Source organism: Lepisma saccharinum, chromosome 16 (genome assembly GCF_977018435.1).
Source record: "Lepisma saccharinum chromosome 16, izLepSacc3.1, whole genome shotgun sequence".
In the NCBI taxonomy this organism is placed as follows: Eukaryota; Metazoa; Arthropoda; class Insecta; order Zygentoma; family Lepismatidae; genus Lepisma; species Lepisma saccharinum.
Window position 1 is genome coordinate 17,946,910 of NC_139244.1, and position 21,330 is coordinate 17,968,239.

At 37.6% G+C, this 21,330-nt stretch overlaps 1 protein-coding gene across 3 annotated transcripts in view; it reads right to left on the reverse strand.

The window, feature by feature from the left end:
* Myo81F (unconventional myosin 81F) overlaps positions 1-21,330 on the reverse strand; it is a 333,460-nt gene that overhangs the window by 41,315 nt on the left and 270,815 nt on the right. For 2 of the 3 annotated variants that reach the window (XM_083137796.1, XM_083137797.1), the window contains exons 14-20: positions 20,892-21,028; positions 18,233-18,378; positions 16,468-16,503; positions 12,669-12,870; positions 6,015-6,545; positions 3,546-3,741; positions 2,121-2,275 (exon numbers count right to left, since the gene is read on the reverse strand). In XM_083137796.1, the coding sequence (XP_082993922.1) occupies positions 2,121-2,275; positions 3,546-3,741; positions 6,015-6,545; positions 12,669-12,870; positions 16,468-16,503; positions 18,233-18,378; positions 20,892-21,028 (1,403 nt within the window). The remainder of the gene's footprint in view (positions 1-2,120; positions 2,276-3,545; positions 3,742-6,014; positions 6,546-12,668; positions 12,871-16,467; positions 16,504-18,232; positions 18,379-20,891; positions 21,029-21,330) is intronic. The other variant, XM_083137798.1, reaches the window with a different exon arrangement.

The window sequence follows — 21,330 nt, forward strand, 5'->3', positions numbered from 1 at the left end:
GGTCGTAGGGACCCAACAGAAATTTATTTTGCCTTTCATTATGAAGCGATTGGCAGCAATGACGTGACTGGCACAGTAGTCTCCTAGCCTTTTGTTCTATTTGAGCCAGTGGAGTGGTTAATGTTGTGAAGGTACTAAATATGCCAAAAGCAACTAACATTGGGTCCCCAGGACCCAGGTGTGTCGTTAGTGTTACTTTTTGTGTTAACATGATTTTTACATCGACCAAGTCGAATCGAGGATTGTGAACGAAAAATACATCCTTGCAATCTTGAATGATTCCCTAACAGATATAGATGGATATCAGTGTTGCTGATAGTGAATATAAGGTTAGTGAACATGAATGAGATACAGCGGAATGTACAGAGGAAGATGGTAATATAGGTGAATATGCCAAAGTATAAGAAGATGCAGAAGAAGCTGAATATGGCAGTAAGACTGACAAATCTAATTTCGTTTATGGAAAAAAACCAGTATATGTTGCCTAAATTGTATTGAAAAGTGAAAAAAGTCACCTAGAGAAAGGTACTATACCATATACTATAACTGTAGTTGTGTTATTTTTCTTATTTATATATATACAAATATAATTAGTATTTAATTCCTGGCATATTAGGGCATCTCACATATGAAGATTGGAGAGAATGACACACATAGTTCTTCAAATGTACTCATTTCTATATATGCATATTTTGTCATGATGTAAATATATTTATCAAAATATATCTATTTGTTACAGTGTGAATATATTTCTTTTATTATATGAACATACTGTTGTTTCAACTACCAATAAACACACTTCAAGACAGCATGAACAAATATTGAGTAATTCCAAATTTTTATGCACATAAAAAATAAAATAAGAAGCTGGGTCACAGGGACCCAGGTGTGTCTTAAGTGTAAATTTTTTTAGGTGTGTTGGTTAAGGGTTAATACCATTGAATCACTCATGACATATTCAGTCAGTTTCATGTTCCTCGCATTCAAGAAACTGAAAACATAATATTTCACATGTGATGTGCTTCTTGATTTTCTTCCACATCAGGACTGATCATATAACTGGAAATGACATCCATGCCTTGCCAAAGAATCAAGAAACTTGTCAGGCATGTGCACCATTTTGACTTCAGTGGTATTATTTTGCAAACAGAACTTATTTTGCGAATATCCTTTGTCACTTAGATAAATCATTGAGCTTTGAAACATGGTAGAAAATCACTTCACACTGGAGACCTGCAAACTGAAATATAGTCTATTATATTCTCAGGTCAATGGAAAAAATTCAATTGAAGAAAGATTCAAGAAAGAATTGCAGCTGGAAACAGAGCATACTATTCAAATAAGAAGATATTGCAATCTAAATTAGTTTCCAGGAAAACAAAATTAAAACTGTACCAATCCATAATAAGACCTGTTGTTATATATGGCTGTGAAACCTGGGTGCTCAAAGAGGATATAATTCGGAAACTGATGATATTTGAAACAAAGATATTAAGGAAAATATATGGCTCAACAAGACAGTCTAATAATCAAATTAATACAAATTAAGAGCTTGATATATCAATAAAATATAATAATATAAAAAGATACATCAAAGCTCAAAGACTGAGCTGGTTGGATCACATTGAAAGAACGCATGAAGAAAGAATTCTAAAAGCAAATTTACAACTGGAAACCTATTGCCACAAGATCCCAAGGAAGGCCCAAGTCCAGATGGATAGACAACGTTAGAAATGACATAAGATGCATGAAGATCCAGAACTGGAAAAAATGTGTGTTGAATAGAGAAGAATGGAAGAATGTAAGTGAGCAGGCCAAAGCCCATAAAGAGCTGTAGTGCCTCAGAAGAAGAAGATATTCTTTGAGAATCAAAAATTAAGAGCACCTGAAAACTAAAACATCGATAAGCTTTTCAATGGTGAACATAAAGTCCCATTCCATTTGATTTTTGTGTTGGTTTTAGGTAGCAACTGATTTTGATCTGCAGACATGAGAAGTGTTCATTGCAGAAATTCAAATAGATAGTTTATAACTGTTTTTTCCCTCTGGAACGGGACTTTATAGTTCCGTCTATGTGTCAGGGCTTGCAAGCATTGTAAAGCATGCAATTAAGAACTTACCCTGAATATTGAGCAGGCAACATTAATATTGTCTGGGTCATACATGTGAATGTGAGAGTTGGGAATTGTTGAGCCACGATAGTAGGTAACCATCTCGTACTTTGGCATGATTTCCGTGGATTTCCGCTTCCTTGTTAGTGTTGCAATGATTGTCCCTGGAAGTACAAAAGTGATAATTATAAATAGTGCATATGTTTCTATGAGAGAATGAGGAATACACTGTGCACAACAGAACACTCACAATTTTTCTCGACCCAAATGAAAAATCTGGTCGTCATTAGCAACATTAGGAACAATCAAAATTTTGATTTAAAAACAAACATCATAGGCTAGGGATTATAGGATTATAAGGACATTTTCTGATTGCTTGGTGTCGCTTCTAGGTGACAATGGCAGTGAACCACTCTTGAAGATCCAAGTCGTAGGATGGATTCTTAAGGTTTTGTGCAAAGGCAGGGAACAATGCCCTAAAGGATCATATCCAGAGCTGTAGCTAGAATGATTCTTACTTGAGGTGAGCAGATTTAAAAAAAAGTTCTTTAGATAACTGAATTTCCATATTTTACCATAGTGTGAGGCAAAACTTAAGACATGCTGGTTGGAACAGAATAGTCTTCACTGTGCCTGGCGCACAATGCTTGTTGAGTCTGTGTGATACAAGATTTAGCGATAGACAGATTCTATTATCCTGTTCCATCATCTCTGAAGCCTGTCTGCATTGAAAAAAACAAGAAGTATGGTAGGCTTCTTACCAACAGCAGTGCAAGAGAAACATTGCATTTAAAAGAACAAATATTTGTCATAACTAATTATTACGGGATGGATTTTAAGGTGCAGCACCTTTCCAAAATTATAGCTGTTTTCATACTGGTCGTTTGAGATGTGTGTTTTAGGACACAAAATCAAATAAAATGAACACACTTTGTTGCAACTTTTCATGAGATTAGCACATTTATCCCCTTTTTAACTTCTCCTTAATGCTTCAGCACCTTTTTTCCTTCATTTTCCGTCATGCCTTGTTAAATAATTGGACAGAAAAATAAACGATTTTTACTCTTCTTGAGTAGCTACATAAAATCCTATAACCTCAATTGTAGAGCAGAACGAGAGCTATGAAATGGTATAATATAAATTATATGATGTTTACCATAAATTATATTATTTGCTACAATGTTGAATAAAGAATGTTAAAAGAATGTAACTGGTTTAGACCTGAAAAAAAAGCATTTTATCAATATATTTCTTTGCACCTTTTTGAAAAAATGTTCAGACCCCTTATTCCCTTTCCCGATCATAATTTTGCACCTTAAAATCCCTACTAATAATAAAAGTGAAAAGTGATCACTTATATTATTAACTCTTGCATCAGTATCGATATTGGCTCAGCCATAATATACTCCAATTAAAAACAGAAATACGCTTTACCTTCTGGCGATCTCTCATGCGAATTGAAATAATTTTGAGCAAACTCCACAATATCGTGATAGGTATCATCCAGGTTTTCCTTATCCTGCTCTTCCAGCTCCTGAAGCTTCTTCTCCACTCTAAACTTCCGCCTTTGCTCACGTTCCGGATCGTCTTCGCAACGGTTGTAGCGCCACGAATAGGAAGACTGTATACCCTGAAACATACACAAATGGAAATTATGATAGCAGAAAGAATTGCATGTGGTAGTTCTACCAAGCTATAAGCAGGTGAAGAGGCAGAGTGGCCAGATCTGAGTTTAAGTAACCAAAGTTAGGCTGTTATACCAATATATAAATCAGAAAGTACCGGCTCAAATCTATGCAATGAAATTGGCAAATACAGTGGTACCTCAATTTTACGTTTTTCAGGGGACCAAGCTGTGGGAAAACGTAAAATCGGGGAAAATTTTATAGAATTTTGCTCTATTGGGACCACGAATATTGAATGTAAAAGCAGAGAACATAAAATTGGGATTCCACTGTAGTTTTCTGGAGTGTACGTATGCTCTGAGGTTGAGAAGTAAACAGTTTTGCTATTATGCAGTATGTGCAATTGATAAATTCTGCACCAATATTGTGTCTTAAAATGTATTTTGTGAACAATCTATAAATTTTAGGCAAAATTCTATTGATATGGCATAGTTGCAATATTATGTATCTACAAACATGTGCATGCGTGTGCATGCATGTCCACACTTTTGTGTATTCAAGAATTTATATTTACTTTGGTTAACTAAGTAATTAGTCATAATTTTCAAGCATCGGTTTTCACAGAAATCTATACAAATATTAATGATGACACTGGTTCGTAGTGCTGTAAGTTAAACCCAATAAAATGTGCTACTACACCAAATGAAAAAGTTATTGAGCCTTGTTTTGGAGTTAAAAAATATTGTATTTTGTTAAAGTCCACTTCATGTTCAAATAGGCTGATCGAGATTTGACACATAGTTTAAAAGTGGGACCTGAAGCATCATGTAATGTATCTCCACCAGAGTTCAAACAGTGTTATTACAGAAGCCCACTGATTGTGGATAAAACATGATCTTACCAAAAACTCAATATGCTGACCAAGGCAGAATTTATTGTTATTTTAAAACATAAACTAAACATTACGTGGAAACAAGACTTAATGATGATCTTTCTTCTTAAAATTCAGGAATGAATAATAAAAAAACCGCCACACAGTAGCATGCTTAAATACAGATTTCACAGATTTCCCACCTGCAGTGCTAAGAATGGAAATGAAAGAATAATTGATTGATTGATTGATTTAGTTTATTTTACTTCACGTTTTGTGCCTCTTGGCTAATTTGCGAAGATAGGGATGAGTGATGAAATGATGAAATTGATGAATGGACATTCACAAACAACAAAGCCCGAGCGAGATTCGAACCTGGGACCCTTGGCGTCGCACGAAAATGAAAGAATAAGAAAAATCTGTTTTTTTACTGATTTCAATAAGCAATCCACCATTAATCACAATAGCAAATAGATAATAATAATAGAACAAGTTATTAGGTGGGCTTGTGTAGTGAGACAATGACAGATACAGAGAAAAGAAAGATGCAGGCTGTGGAGATGAAATTTTTAAAGAGTATATTGGGGAAGACTAGAAAAGATAGAATAAGTAATGAAGTGATCCGACAGACAGTGGGTGTGGTGAAGCTTCAGGAGAGGATAGATCAGGCACAGATGAGATGGTTTGTGCACATGAAGAGGATGGATGCAGAAAGACTACCAGTAAGAGCTTACAATTCACAAGGAGTGGGAATAAGGCCAAGGGGGGGACCAAAATGTCGGTGGAAAGAGCAGATGGCGGAGAGTGTTAGGAGAAGAGAACAAGATTGGAACACCGTGGAAAGAGAGGAGTGGTGGAGACCAGGAAAAAATGAAGAGGCTTGACTTCTATGCCGACACAGCCAGAGGTAGGAATCAGCAAAGGATGATGATGATGGGTAGCAAGACTGGTTCTGATTGTAAATATTGTTACATACATAATCAATTATAAAAAAAGTGCTCCGTGTGCTTTGCACCATGCCATGAAGGCGTATAGGGGGTGTGGAGTTAGGGCCCCACACTTTCTTGATCATGGCCGAAGGTGTGGGTGATGTGATCAGCACCATGCTCCTGGCCACCTTTACCCCCCAGTTTCCTCCAGGTACCCACTTTATACGATGCTGGGTGGGCACCGGAGCCGCTTGAACAGGTGTAAAAAATCCTGGTTCTCCTCTGCCGGGGATCGAACCCGGGTCTCTTGCATGGTAGTCAGATGAATATTTACAATTATTCCATCTACAATTTTGTATTGTTATAATGTTCAAGTGTATGTACAGGCAGGAATTGATATGATACTGACAATGAATAAGTTCAGTCCTGGTGTAGAACAACAACAGCAAAAAGCAGATATAAAAATGAAAAGACTCACCCCAGACACAGACGATCCTCGGGAACTAGGACGACTCTGGCGAGGGGAACTACACACTGGAGAAACAGCACGACGTGGAGTTCTCATGCCAGGACCAGGACTCGGAACCCTATCAAGCATCACACTAGTCCTTTGAATCCGTTCCACACCAGGGCTTTTCGGGCGAAGGACAGTCTTGTTAACAACAGGGACCACGGGAGTCCCGTTCGGAAGGGGAGGTGGTGGTATGGTGCCGTTGGGGGCAGTCTCACCCTCACGGGGAAGCACTGCTTCATAGATGGGTTCTCCGTCTTGTGCAATTTGTGTTATTTCTCCATTAACAGCAAAGCCGTTCTCCCACATGTTCGACACAGGTGGCGGGGGTGGTGGTTCCGTGGGTTCTGGAAGCGATGGTTGTCCGAGACCCTTGCCATTGCGAAGTGGAGGGATTTCCAGACTTGATGGTGGTATCGGGGGAGGGGGAGGTAAGTTGTTTCCATCTTCATTCTTCTGTGCAGCTAGCTCGAGTTCTTGCTGAATAACACTCTCCAGCTGAAAAGAGAGTTATCATGTTACTATTATACATTTTTTTCACATATTAATTCAAGTGTATTGGGATGTAAGGAGTGACACTTTCTAGAGATACCAAAATGTCAACCTCTCTTCCACGTAGTACACCCTGGACTGTACTTGAAGACTAGAGAGACACTGGCGCTAGGACCTGCAGCCAGGATAATCTTCTCCTAGGAATTGTATTGTGTCATCTCTATATGTTTGTAATTGTCCCTTAATCCATCTCATTTTTTCACCATTCATACTCACCTTCGCAATCAGCTAAAAGTAGCAGAATAGCAAAGTGAAATAAACTGAACCATTCAATCAAGTATATTGGTTAATCAGTTCAAGTATATAGGTTGGAGTTCTTTGAAAACATAAACATGGGAAAAAAATGAAGATATGTACGAGGTTAATTTTTTAATTAAGGGCCGTTTCAAATAAGACGAAAACATGCAAAGGAAGAAATTTAATTACCTCTGTGGCTGTTCATATGTACATTCAGCTATTTCTCAATGTAGTTCCCAGAGTTTTGAGACACTTGTTGTAGTGGTAGATGAGCTTTTGTTGACCCTCATCAAAGAAATCTGCCGCCAGGTCAGACAGCCAATCCGTCATGGTCTGTTTGGCTTCATCAACACTGTTGAATCGCTTCCCAGCGAGGAAAGTCTTCAAGTGGAGGAAAAGGTGATAATCGCTAAGGACGAGATCCAGACTGTACGGAGGGTGGTCCATCTGCTCCCAGACAAATGAGTCAATGAGCGACTGTGACAATGCACTTGCCATTCGCTTACTCTGTGTTCCTCTGTGAGCATTTTGGGCACCCGCCGAGCACACAGCTTTCTGAACTTCAAACACTAAAATTGTGTACAGTACAGACTGTGAAGCTTGTGGAAACAAATCGGACAGCGTTGACACTGTCAAATGGCGGTTGGCTTGTATCACGCTCTCAACATCATGCACCAATGAGTCTGTTATGATTGAGGGGCATCCTGAATGTGGTTCATCATGAACATTCATGCGACCAACCTTAAACAATGACATTCTCACATAACTGGCGGTAAATGTCTGCCCCTTTCACATTTCTCGCAGTCAAAAACCTGATCACTGATCGTATCTCACACTCGGCAGGATTTTCTATCACCTGCACCACTTCCATTGTCCACCACAACCACACCAAGCGTTTCACAACGTGCAAATGGCATCTGTTTACGTGCAAGGCATGTAGGTAACTAACGCACATGCGCAAAACACCAAGCATGGAGTGTTGCCAATGTGAGCGCAAAATGGCCCCTAATTAAAAAATAAACCTCGTAATATCCTATTTATATCTTTGCAGATTGTCCATGTAACGGCAGGAATTTTATAGTAATGAATATAAAAATGTATTTAGCTGTTAAAACATCTAAAGTAACAAGTGAATCAAAACTTAAAGGCATTTTTTTAAAATTAGGAGTAACCAGAATGTAGAGAAGCTGATGAAAAGACCCATATTTGTAAATGGCTTGTTAGTACGTAGTTTGCTCTTCTGAGCTTGGCTATCAGTCAAGTGGTAATCTCTACGACAGCTACATGGATGCTGCACATGGGCGTCCGGAAGGGGGGGGGGGCAAGGGGGGTCATGCCCCCCCCAGAAGATGAAAGTCAACCAAAAATTATGTATTTCACACATATAATTTCATTTTAGCCTCAATAATGTGTGTCAATTATTGCATGAACATCATAACTTCAAATTTAAGCAATGTTTTTTTTTAGGGAACAACACTATTTTTGGAAAAAATGTGCCTTTTGCCCCCCTGGAAAGAATACCTTCCTTGCCCCTCCCTGGAAAAAATCCTGCGGACGTCCATGATGCTCCATAGAGGGAATGTAGGTCTGGTGCAGGGCACACCCAGCTTGCAACAAATGCTAAAACTAAATGCTAAGAGCTCTAAACCTGACCCCCCCCTAACCTAACAATTCCTCACATACAACTCCACTTAGGTCCAATAATGCGTAGAAGTACATATTTTTGGTAAATAAAAAAAGCAAAATTTCAGTACAAAAACTAAGTCAATTTCAGGTTCAACAGCGGTAAATAAAATAAAAATTCGTTGTTATAGCAGTCAAAAAGCAGTATATAAAATTACATTTTAGTTTTAAAAATGTGAATGTAATCCCAAATTTAATTTAGAAACTGCTCTTACTATACAAAATAAACATATCTCTTCTAGAAATTTTCAGCGAAAAAATGCAGGACTCGAATCCGGGTCGCTGGCATACCATGCCATTGCTCAAACCACTGAGCTACTGAGCTGGCCTGGGCTCACATGATTTTTCGTTATCGCTGTTTTACCTGCGTGAAATCATCTTTGCCAGTGCTATCGCAACAGGATCTGTTTGATGGAGATGATTTCATGCAGGTAAAACAGCGATAGCAAAAAATCAGGCGAGCCAGTGGTTAGAGCAATGGCACGGTATGCCAGAGACTAGGGTTCGAGTCCTGGTCGAGCCTGCAATTTTCACTGAAAATTTCTACATACTACATCTCCTTGGTGTGCCTTTTCTACAATATCCCTTCTAATAGCACATTTGTGTCATTAGCAGAATATTAAGTTTATTCCTGTATAAAAGGGGCAATTTTTCCTTCTCAATTATTTACATCAGAATTAATCAATTTTCCATGAATTGCATAACTCTCAGGATAATTCTGACTTCAGAAAATGTCGCATCTGTAAGTAAACTCTAAATTTAGTGTTTAAGGGTCTATTTTGCATTTTGCAGTTCCTTTCGTATTATTTCGTGACAAAACTGTAGGAAAATGCACTTCTCACCTTTCAGAAACATGAAAAATTAACATTACAATGTGTTATTTCACGAAATATGCATGCCTCCAATAATGTGTATGTTGTAAGGTTAGGAGAGCCTGGTATAACATTTAGTTATGGTGTTTGTTGCAAGCTGGGTATATCCCACATCAGATCCAAGGAAATGTACCATTCAAGAGCAATGAGCACTTTCTCTGGAACTTCACCATTGGATGTTTGCTCAGTACAAATGTGCAAGCATCATGAATCAACAAACATTATATAAATTGGTTGGAATGTTTAAAGTGAGCAGAACAAGTGTAATTGACAAAGATCATTGTGGTTTGCCATGATGTGTACATCAAGAGGACAGATGTCTTGATTAAAGAAGACCAATGGGTATAACAGCGTCCAAATTGGCTGCATATTTGTACATCAGCTGTGGAGCTGCATTTGCCATAGTGCAGGACGACTTAGAATACTGCAAAGTTGAAACAATGAAGTTTCTCAACAGCTTACTGTCTGCATGAGTAGCAGCGAGGAACTGGAAGTTGTGACTCCTGAGACATTATACAGACAATTATAGTTTTTTTGGATGGAGGAGGGGGGGAGATAGAAAGAGAGAGAGAGAGAGAAAGAGAGAGAGAGAGAGAGAGAGAGAGAGAGAGAGAGAGAGAGAGAGAACTGAAACTGAGGATAAGACATGGGTGCATCATTGCAAACAAGTGATCTTGAGAGAAAGCACAGAGGAAGTGGTACAGATACATCTTGGAGAGCAACCAATGAACTACTACAGTGGAACCCCACCCCGATTTTACGTTATTCAATTTTACATTTTCCTGCATTTTATGTTTTTACAGCTTGGTCCCCTGAAAAACGTAAAGTCACCTGAAGATGAGAGTGACGTTAGCTCTCAAAAGCTTGGAATCTTTTTCACAACTCACCTGGTTGATAGCCCGAGAGAATCTTTTCATCATTATACGACGACAGAAAAGCTTCAAGACTTACTTTACGTAAAGTCAAGATTTCACTGTACTCTGCAGGAATACAGATGCTGGTGGAATGATACAAGTGCATCATCCATCATGTTGATATGTTCATTTGCTCACAGTTACTTGTATTAAAGGTACATGCATCTACTACTTGATTCACCAAGTAATCTCTAATCCATTGTTACTGTTACAATGTATATTTTTGTTGATCTTGAAAAGATAATAGTGCACAGTGGTGGATTAACAACTTTCTTGCGAAGGTGATCCATTTTTATTAATTGTCTCTTGTTAGATTCATTGAATGTTTTAGATTTATTTTCTGATGGTTAATTTTTAGATATTTTTGCTTAATTTAAGGGCAATCACTTAATTTTAGAGGTCAAGGAAATTACCACCTTCTTAGATATCAAAGAGGAACTTGAACAGGAATGATTTATCACATTTAATTAAAAAAATCCACAAAAATTACTACCTAGCAATGAATTTATTCTTGCAAGGGCCGAATGAACTAGCACTGATTTATGTAATACTGTACTTAACACAGAGTTTAGATCTTAAATTATTGTAATCAAAAGATAGTTCTAGAAGCATTTGCAACAGTATGTAAGTACAAGGTGCATTTTTTAAAAAAAGGGCAGATGTTTTATAAGAACCCACTGGCAACAGTAATCAGATCGCACCTGCGCAGTAACATCACTTGGTCCATTGGCTATCGAGCAACCATACTTTTGCTAGTCAGCTGTTAGTTATCGTGTGTGTTGGAGCATGTTAAAATGGCTGCATGCATACACAATCCCGACAGGTGTGAAGTCCGTTTTGTGATTAGATTTCTTCACGCCAAAAAACAAAATGCTGCTCAAATTCTTCGAGAATTGTGTGAAGTGTATGGTGACAGTATAATGAGTGAAGAAAAGGTGCGGCAATGGTGTTGTGCATTCAAAGAAGGCCGTACAAATATCCACAATGAAGAGAGGAGTGGAAGACCGAGCCTTCAGACTGACGTTTTGGTGCAGCTTGTGAATCATAAAGTGCAAGAAAATAGTCGCTTTACCATTAGCTCTCTAGCCATCGAATTTCCAGAAGTTTCACCATCCACATTGTTCCGCATTGTTACAGACACATTAGGATATTGGAAATTGTGTGCCAGATGGGTTCCCAAAATGTTGACAGACGTTCACAAAATGAAACGAGAGACATCGGCACATCCTTTTTTGGATCACTACGACCGAGAGGGTGATGATTTTCTTTACCCACATTGTTACAGGTGACGAAACGTGGATTTCTTACGTCAATGTCGAGACCAAACAACAATTGATGCACCAAAGGCGAAAAAGTTCAAGCAAGCTCCCTTTGCACGAAAAATGATTGCAACTGTGTTCTGGGACCAACAGTGCATGCTTTTGGTGGATTTCCTGGAACCAGGGAAAACAATCACATTGCAAGCATACTGTGAACACTTTCCAAACTCATACGTGCCATACTAAACCGACCACGTGTAATGTTGCATTCAGGAATTGTGCTTCTTCATGACAACGCCAGACCACACACTGCTGCCCTCACTGTTCAGACGATTCACAAGTTTGGATGGGAACTTTTTGATCACCCTCCATATAGTCTGGACCTTGCACCAAGTGACTTTCACCTCTTCCTGCACCTACAAAAAGTGGCTTTCATCTCAACGATTTGAACAAATAAGGTGTTGAAAACGACAGTGTTGAATTGGCCGATCTCCCAGGTTGTGAACTTTTATGCAGAGGGTATAAAAAAGCTTGTGTCACGTTACAGAAAGTGCTTGGAAAATAATGGTGACTATGTTGAAAAATGAAGTGGATATGTACATGATTGTAACCAATAATACAATGTTGCTAAACATACTTTCTTGATTCCTATAAAATATCAGCCATTTCTCTTGAAATGCACCTCGTATATGAAAAACCTAATGTTACATTTTACTGGCATTATACATTTAACCTTCAATAATGCAACATTACAAAATATTCTGGGACTTTACAATTTCTTCATTAGAATTTTTTTTAACCAGTGGTCTCTGTGAAACAATGAAGATTCTGCTCTATATTGGCAAACAGAAAAAAATACAAACTTTAATAAATATTACCTTACTTTTTGACACCCACAGGAGATGTGTTACTTAGAAATTTAAGTGAACAATACAGGTTAGACCAGGACTCGAACCTGGGTCTCTGGCATACCATGCCATTGTTTAGTTGGTACAAGAGCATGGTATGCCAGACACCCAAATTCGAGTCATAGTTGAGCCTGCATTATCCGCTGATATCCCTTTTATAATTAAGAATTTCAAATTAGAGATTTCATTGGCATACCTCCACATCTAGATCTTCAACCAACTCATCCATGCGTTCACCTATTTCATCAATGATTTGGTTTCTGTTTGGTTGCACTTCAGACAGGAAGGCGAAAAGATTATCCAGGTCCACACTGTCTCCAGATGGTTCTGCATTTGCCAACTTTGAATTCAGATGCTCGGCCATTTGAGATAATGCTGCTATCTCCTGCTGGGCTGCCCTGGTAATACAGCAAATAAATTTGTTTATTTTCTAAATATTCATCATAAACAAAAGAACAAATTAAATAAAGCCGTTCAATATGAGTAGTCACGTTAGAAAAAAACTGCTTATTTTTTAAGTTACATTCCTATGGTTCTCACACAACTTAACTTAGATGGAACTCAGCATTCAAAAGATTTTCTTCTTCTTGTTTTACAAGGGTCGTTCAAGGTTGACCGGGATTTTCGTACGTAAAAAATCGATGAATAGCCGGATCATGATGAAACGTGAGGGTGACGTAATGTATTCCTTCGCGAGTAAATAGCGCCCGGCATGACGTATTTCACGCATGCGCAGCAGTTGCAGCGAACATTGCGGCAAGCAGTGTGTCTGTGGCTGTGGAGCAGCGGTGTGTAATCAAATTTCTCGTGAAGGAGAAAGTGAAACCAGCTGAGATTTTCAGACAATTGTAAGCACAGTATGGTGAACAAACGATGTCGCGGACAAGAGTGTATGAATGGTGTGAGCAGTTTCGCGAAGGACGGGAGCTGGTGACAAATGAAGTGCATGGACACATTCGCCCGACTGCAGTCACACCAGTGAATATCGCACGTATTGAGCAAATGATTCTTGAGAACCGGCGAGTAACAGTGCGGGATATTGCTGCCGAGGTGAATATCAGTGTCGGGAGTGTTGAGACAATCATTCACGACCACTTACGCTTCCGCAAAATCTGTGCAAGGTTGGTTCCCCGCCAGCTGACATTCGATCAGAAGTGGACACGCAGGTCGGTCTGTGAAAAGCTTCTGAATCGGTTTCGAGCAGAAGGTGATGAATTGTTGCAATCCATCATCACGCGTGATGAAACATGGTTGCACAATTTAACCCCAGAGAGCAAAAGACGCAGCATGGAGTGGCGGAATAAAGGTTCCCCGCCCCCCAAGAAAAGCAAAACGCAGCCGTCCGCTGGAAGGCAAGTGTCTTCTGGGACATGAAGGGCGTTATCCATGTGGATTTTCTGGACAAAGGGAGCACGATTAATGCCCAGTATTACTCCACATTGTTGAGTGGTGCTGTACGAAAGTCCATTCGCAAGAAAAAACCTGGGATGTTGTCTGGAAATATCATTCTTCTCCATGACAATGCCCGCCCTCACACGGCCAATGTGACAACAACTCTGGCCGACATGCGCTGGGAAGTTCTGCCCCATACCCCCTACAGTCCGGATTTAGCCCCCAGTGATTATCATTTGTTTGCACCCCTTAAAGACCATCTGGGAGGGAAGAAATTCACGACAGACGAAGCACTGCGGAGCGATGTCCTCCAGTGGCTACGACAACAACCAAGTTCTTTCTACGCCAAAGGAATTCGGGAGCTGCCAGAACGATGGCAACGATGCCTCGACGCGCACGGAGAATACTTTGAAAAACTGACATAGTTTGGTGTTTCTTCTGCTACCTATTTCCTCTGCAGAAATAAAAGTCCCGGTCAACCTTGAATGACCCTTGTAGATTGGTATTTACTTTAGCACAATTTCTGAGAACTATATTATTTATTCTTGATAGTAACCTTCTGCTCCCAGCATTTTTTAAAAAACTTTGCAGCGTGTTTCACTTACATCAATGAGTTGACAGAAGAAAGATTAATGGCCGAGTGCACAAATGAAGATCAAAATTTAAACTCGAATCGGGAAGGGATCAATGGAAAATTCCATTGCACGAAGACGGTTCAATACTTGGTCGCGATCTAGGAACATCAAAACAAGTTTATCTTCTGATCGGCCATTCGCCACTGTTTTGGTGACTGATCCTGGTTCACGATACTGACGCTTCGACTGCAAGCAATTGTTTTTGAATAGAAAAAGAGTGGAAAGTGATATCAAGTGCATGTAAATGCTAGAGATTTTGGGCCTACAATGCTGATAATTCGAGAACTGTGTAAAAACTGCCAAAATAATAATAATTATAATTATAATTTGTAGTTCTGTAGTGCCATTTCTACCCTAGAACACAAAACATATATAAATGGCATATATTATGTGCAAGTGCATTTGCAAGGTAAATTAGAACCGAACAATATTATGATATTGCTACATGGTGTTGGAAATATTTTTGTATAAATTTACGAAAATACATGTTACTGGCTATTTACACGACATGACAATATAAATATACAAGAATTAAGAAATGAAAAATTCAAATACCACAGACATCAGTAGCATCAAAATCGAATGAATTTCGTAAGACATTAAAGCGTTACGAGCTAAGGTTCTGTCCTGTAGAAGAAGGTTCCATGCTTTCTCCTCCTTTTGTGCCGTCAATTCTTTTTCAATATTATTTTTTTTAACATTCTACTACATCCTTGTACTCGTTGACAAGGTTGATTAATACATCTCTCAAATTCAGAGAAGTTTGCAGCTCGAATTACTTTCTTTTCCTACATATTGATACTTTAACACATGACACAACTCTATACAGTTATTGATTGTAATTTGTTTTAGCCAACAAACCAGATATAGCCTTACAAATTAATCTCGGATCAGTTGAATGGAATCTCGTGAACGTCGTTTTTCGTTGGTGCAATGCAAATCTTTAAACCAAGTTCATTTAGAGTGGATTAAAATTGATCTAGTTCATCTGAATTTCGAAATAATTGGCATTGGTGCAAGCAGCCATAAGACTAACAACTAATCGAAAACTACACTATTCCCTTTTACAGGGAAATGGTGTTCTATTTCCCTGAGAATAAGATATAAAATAATTGTTCATTAGTGACTACACACAATATTCATGTTCTTCCTTAATATATTAACTTCTGCACTAACTGTTAAAAAACATTTATATCAGATGAACGTGCTATAAGTTACTAGTATATATAATTTGTAAGTTTCTATCTGCATTTTTCAGCCTCATTGTAGTATGCATAATTTTAATATCCAGTATCAGAGGGACGAAAGTATTAATTGTCATCAATATAACCAATAAGTAGGTTCTTATATGACATTACACAATTAATAAGACTAAATGGGATTGGGTGAAATATTTAATTGTAATATACAATGTATTTAGAATCTAAGCCCAAATTTAAGTGTGTGTTTATCAACCTTTATATTCTTGATTGTGATTGGAAAAGTTCTACATTGTACAATTGTGACGTATTGCTTTGCGGTCACTAAATTACCGTAGATATTTGTATATTCTTCCGCAAAAATATGCCACAATATCACTTCGCCTCAGTTCTACATGCACAGTGCCATAGTCAAGTTTTTGACTAATAGTTGTAAGAATACCCACTCTGCATTCTGTATCAGCGAATGCACACACACAGACCCTCGTCTAGCTTCACCGAGTGCACGTAACGCCAGTTTTTATCAGGACGTCATGTAAGTGTTGTGCACAATGTGGAATGTGGCAATCTACAGCAAAAAGGGTCTTATTATTACAACTATTATCACAACTGGCACATTACACAATAAGTAGTTACAAATTAAATTTCAATTGTTTAGTAAAACATTTATCAGTAATGTGAGTATTTTTTTTTTCATGAATAGTGTACAACAAACACTATTAATAAACAGTCATGCATGGACATCACTGAAGTACATTATATCACTTACCCTCGATCCATTCCAACCAAACCATGATATTGCATGCTTGAAAAAGAGGGTACAATTTAGACAATTATGGTTAGGAAAGGTCACTTTGGATTTGTAATAAAATCACAGGACAGATGTAGGTTCAATACACACCACCAGAAGAAAGAAATTTGTTCACTAAGAGGTGCTCTCTTGAAACATGTGTATAGATAAAAACACTAGAGAATGGATCATGTCTAATTAACACTGAATACTGATAAATAGAGTGCAGATTTTGCATATTTCATTCCGGTCCTCTAATTAATATGCAACTGGGTTATAAAGTTGTTTCAGAGCATTTCGAACTGAAGTAGGGGGGTTTTATAGTGCATATAAATGCATATTTAAAGTGTTCGTGCATATTTACTGCGTAAGTGCATATAAATGCATATTACGTGAAAAAATCATTAAATTGATAGATTCTTTTAAATATATTTGTTTACTTGGTTAATGTTTCGTCTGTGGAGTGTTTCTGAGAGTAAAACTTTCATGCACAGGTGTTCGAAAACCTCTGTTTATGCGCTGCAGGGCAGAAAGAAACTGTGCAAAGCCAATTGGCTTTCGTAAATGCACACTTTGCATCCCTCCCTTCGATTGTGATGCAACTTTAGACAGAAGGAATGTCTTTGTGTTCTGCTCTCACTCTTTGGGAAAATGTCAAGAAAGAAATTGTATCCGTTCCAACATCAGTGGGGAGAATAATTGCAGAAAAGGCAGATAAAGTGACTTCCATGAACCCAGGTTTGAATTTTTTGTGCAAAGTGAAAGCTGCGCTACAAGGTGAATCAACAGAACTATTACAAGATCTCCCGCCAGAGGCCATAGCTGCATTGAAATATTGTCCAGTGACAAGTTGTAGTGTGGAGCGCACCTTTTCTTCATACAAGGATATACTAACTCATAAACGGAAAAAATTCACTCTAACCAATTTAGAGAGATATGTTGTAGTGCACTGCAATTTACATAAATTCAAAACTACTTAACGATTTTCATTGTATTGTGTTTAACAACTGGAAATAGTCAATTCAATTTAATACAAGATTTTACAACCTTACTTGACATGGAAGCTGTTGTTTCTTCATCTTTACCTTCAATGGTCACTATGTGTGTGTAGTACTTTAAAAAATAAATGTATTTCGAGGAATTTTTTTGTGCCTATATTTTTCCTTTAGTGCATAATTTGCATATTTGAGTGCATATTTTACTTGTTTTTAGTGCATAGATACATGCATATTTTCCACTTTTTTAGTGCATATTGATCCGCACTTTACTGATAAATAACCATAGTCACTAACTCTCAGCGAATAACTATAAGTAGGGTTTCTGATATATTGGTAGTAATATATGAGCATTTCTGGAGTTAAACTTGGTAACCCACAAAAATATGAAACCAAGTAAAATGCAAATGAAAGTTCATTGTGGCTTATGGTTTACCCAGATGCTCCTGTGTGTTTTTGCCAATTACCACTACTGAATAGATCTTATTCACTAATGTGTAAGCAAACGGAGACTGTGCAGCAACAATACCTAATGTTGTCTCAAATTTGAATGGAGTGTAGGTTAATCAAGTTTTACTCCTGAGCCAATCATGTGGCACTTCGTTTCAGTTTCGTTGATCAGAATATGAAAATTAATATGTATAAATATCTCTCACGATTTTGGATATGTTTAAATGGGCTCAAATCCTACTGCTACAAGGAATATTTGTATTAGAGAGACTCTGGGGGAAAACTTTAGAATGTCTTACCGCTCACTCTCCTCCAGAGCTTTCTTGTCTTTCTCTTCCACCTGACTCTGGAGTTCCAGTTCTCTCTGGCGACGTTCTTCTTCCAGCTTCTCTCGTTTCCTCATCTCTTCTTCCACTCGACGCATTTCCCGAAGTGCTGCTGCCACCTGATCAAATACAAAAAATAAATGACTGCTTTCTTCTGTAGTTTTGAACATGACATCACAGCTTGATCTATATTGATACTAATGTATGGATACTGGACAATACTAGCGGTACCAGTATCAGAATCAGGCAATACAAGTTGCATTTGAAAGTACTAGTATTGAACAATACCAGAGGAATCTGTATGAGAAGGTATAAGTATTGGTTGATAGTAAAATTAAATTAACTCTCGCCACTGTGGACAGCTTTTTGTATATCTGGTGTGTTTCAAAATGCTTGACTAAGAGTGAGTTAATGTATGTATCAGTATCAGTCAAGACCAATCAGTATCTGTCAGTATTGGTTGATATTTCATCGCTGATTCGTACGGATACATTCAATGTGTTTAGAATAATTTACAGGCTACAGAAAATGCCACATGACATTTTTATGGGGTCTATCCTGTAAATTATGCAAAATACTAAATGTTTCATTAGTTTTGCACTACTATTTTATAATTAAATAAGAACTATTTCAATTATTCATGATGGATGCAGTAAACGCGGTTTAAAATTACTTACATGAAATTTTGAACTTCTATATGAAATTATGAATAAAAATAAAGCCATGGTCCAAGTATTGCTGCCACTGGGACTCAACAAGACTTAGAGCTTTAAAGTTTACAGATAAATTAATCGGTATTGGACCTACAGTTTAAAGTGGGATCCACTATGTGCCCACTGGATATCAATCCTGGGACCCACTGATTACAAGGCGATGATGTTACCACTGGGAAACAGGGTAAGTGCATTGACATATCAATATTGGTTGAAAGTGGTATCTGATGAAGCCCAATTATGAAACATTACCTAAAATTTCTCAGATAACACAATATCCAGGGTGGCGCAAAAGTCAGTTTACCCATACACATATTCAAGTTTATAAACAAAATTCCAGTATACATACAAAATTCAAGTAGATACATAAAATTCCAGTTTCAGTGGTTTTATTCAAAGTGTCCTCCATTGTTTGCAATACATTGTATGTAACGATCAACAACAGAATTGCAAATACGGTGCAGTAAACTTGTGTCATTGTTGTTGACATGAAACACATTGATAATTGAGTCTTTCAGTGCATCCAAATCTGCCGGTGATGATGAGTATACCATATCCTTAACAATTCCCCACAAAGCAAAATCGCATGGCATCAAATCACAATGTGTCATTGCAGTTTTCAACACGCCACAGACCAGAAGTTGCTTGCAAACAACAAACAATCACACTACAACAAGCCAAAGACTTAACTGTCGACAAAAGTATAATGAGTGCACTGTTGCCAGTGTCGCACGACAATGTTCCCAACCTTATACCTAAAAAATATTAGCACAAGAAGCACATACACTATTGTAATACTATTATCAATGTGCTTTTTGGGTAAACTGACTTTCGCGCCACCTGAATACAAAAAGTTGGCTGCTATGTATCCATTTGGTTAAACATCCCCCCCCCTCCCAAAATAAATCATTAAATACTATATCTTATTATGTAACTATACCTCTAGTACTGTGAACAACTGAAAAAGATCACAAACCTAATGTCATGTTAAGTGCAGGGTGTCCTGGTAAAAGTATTCTAAATATACACCACAGCTACATCAGGGTATCTACCAGTCAACAAAGTCAAGACATTATGCTTGTGGTCAAGAATTTTTGCTATTTTTTACAGTATAGTGAATTTACATTGTTATATACCTGTAATGGGATTTGAGAAAATTGAAAATTTTGAAATCTAAAATTGTATTGAGTTGTGGTTAAGATTTGTTCACTTTGTTTTTTAAGAATTACATTCTTGTATGCTTGACGTTTTGTAAAAAATATTAAATAAAGTAATGTAGCCATTCCCCATCCAGGATGAAGTCTGAAGCATTAATTTTTACATGCGTTAATAAAATTAAAGCAAGTCTAAATCTCTTGTTCAAGTACAGATTCAGTTTTCATCCTAACTAGCCTTGTGATAGGGGTTTTCCATTGAATAAAAATAACTATTTTTTTAATTTCCAACTATACTTAAGCAGGGGATGATTAAATAAATCGTAAGAAAAAGGGGGGAAAGGTCAAGAAAAGTCACGAAAAAGTAAATAATTTTGGATTTGTTATTTTGGTATGGTTTATTGAATTTTCTTAGAGGCAACTTGCCCGGTTTCTATGAAGATTAATGAAGTTCGATGTACCACGAAATTTTCTCTGGTGCATGCCCAAATTATGCTGATGAAAGCTTGCCCTGCATCTTTTGCTGCGGCATTCACATCTCAACTGAGGCCATTTATGTGCATGACTGATTACTGGTGATGCTCTTGCACCAGTGACCTAAAGAGGGTGACAAAACATATCTTGTAAAAATTTCCTTTTAACTGAGCTTCAGATTGAAAATATATAGTAAATTGTTCTCGCATTATGATTTGTCATTTTTGGATACCTTTATCCTGGCATAGGGCACATGAAATACAATCACGACTAATAGTTATAGTTAATTACCTCTCTAGCAAACATTCCTCGCAAATGTGACTGGATAACAATGGCAGCTCTTCTCTTCTGGAGAAAATCCAGCCTTTGTTTCCACCCTCGGTATGCATGTTGAACTGTGATGGCAGCTTTCTTCTTCTTCACATATTCTACAAATAAAAAACAATTTGTAAGATGTGCAATAGTGATGCATTAGAAGTGGGTGTATGAGCAGATGCTACACAAACAAAATTTAATAAAAGTTCTCCCTCTCCCAAGTTCAAGTTTCAAGATTGTCACTAACCATGCTGAAACTAATTGTGATTGCTATAACAGCCGAGACAAAGAAATTCTATATGTACAGAGTGAACTAAAATTTAGAGTAGGATTTAACATGCAAATAACATTTTTTTCACTAATTCAATTTATTTCGGTGTAGGTATATTCCTGTTCAGCTAAAGTGGCATATTCA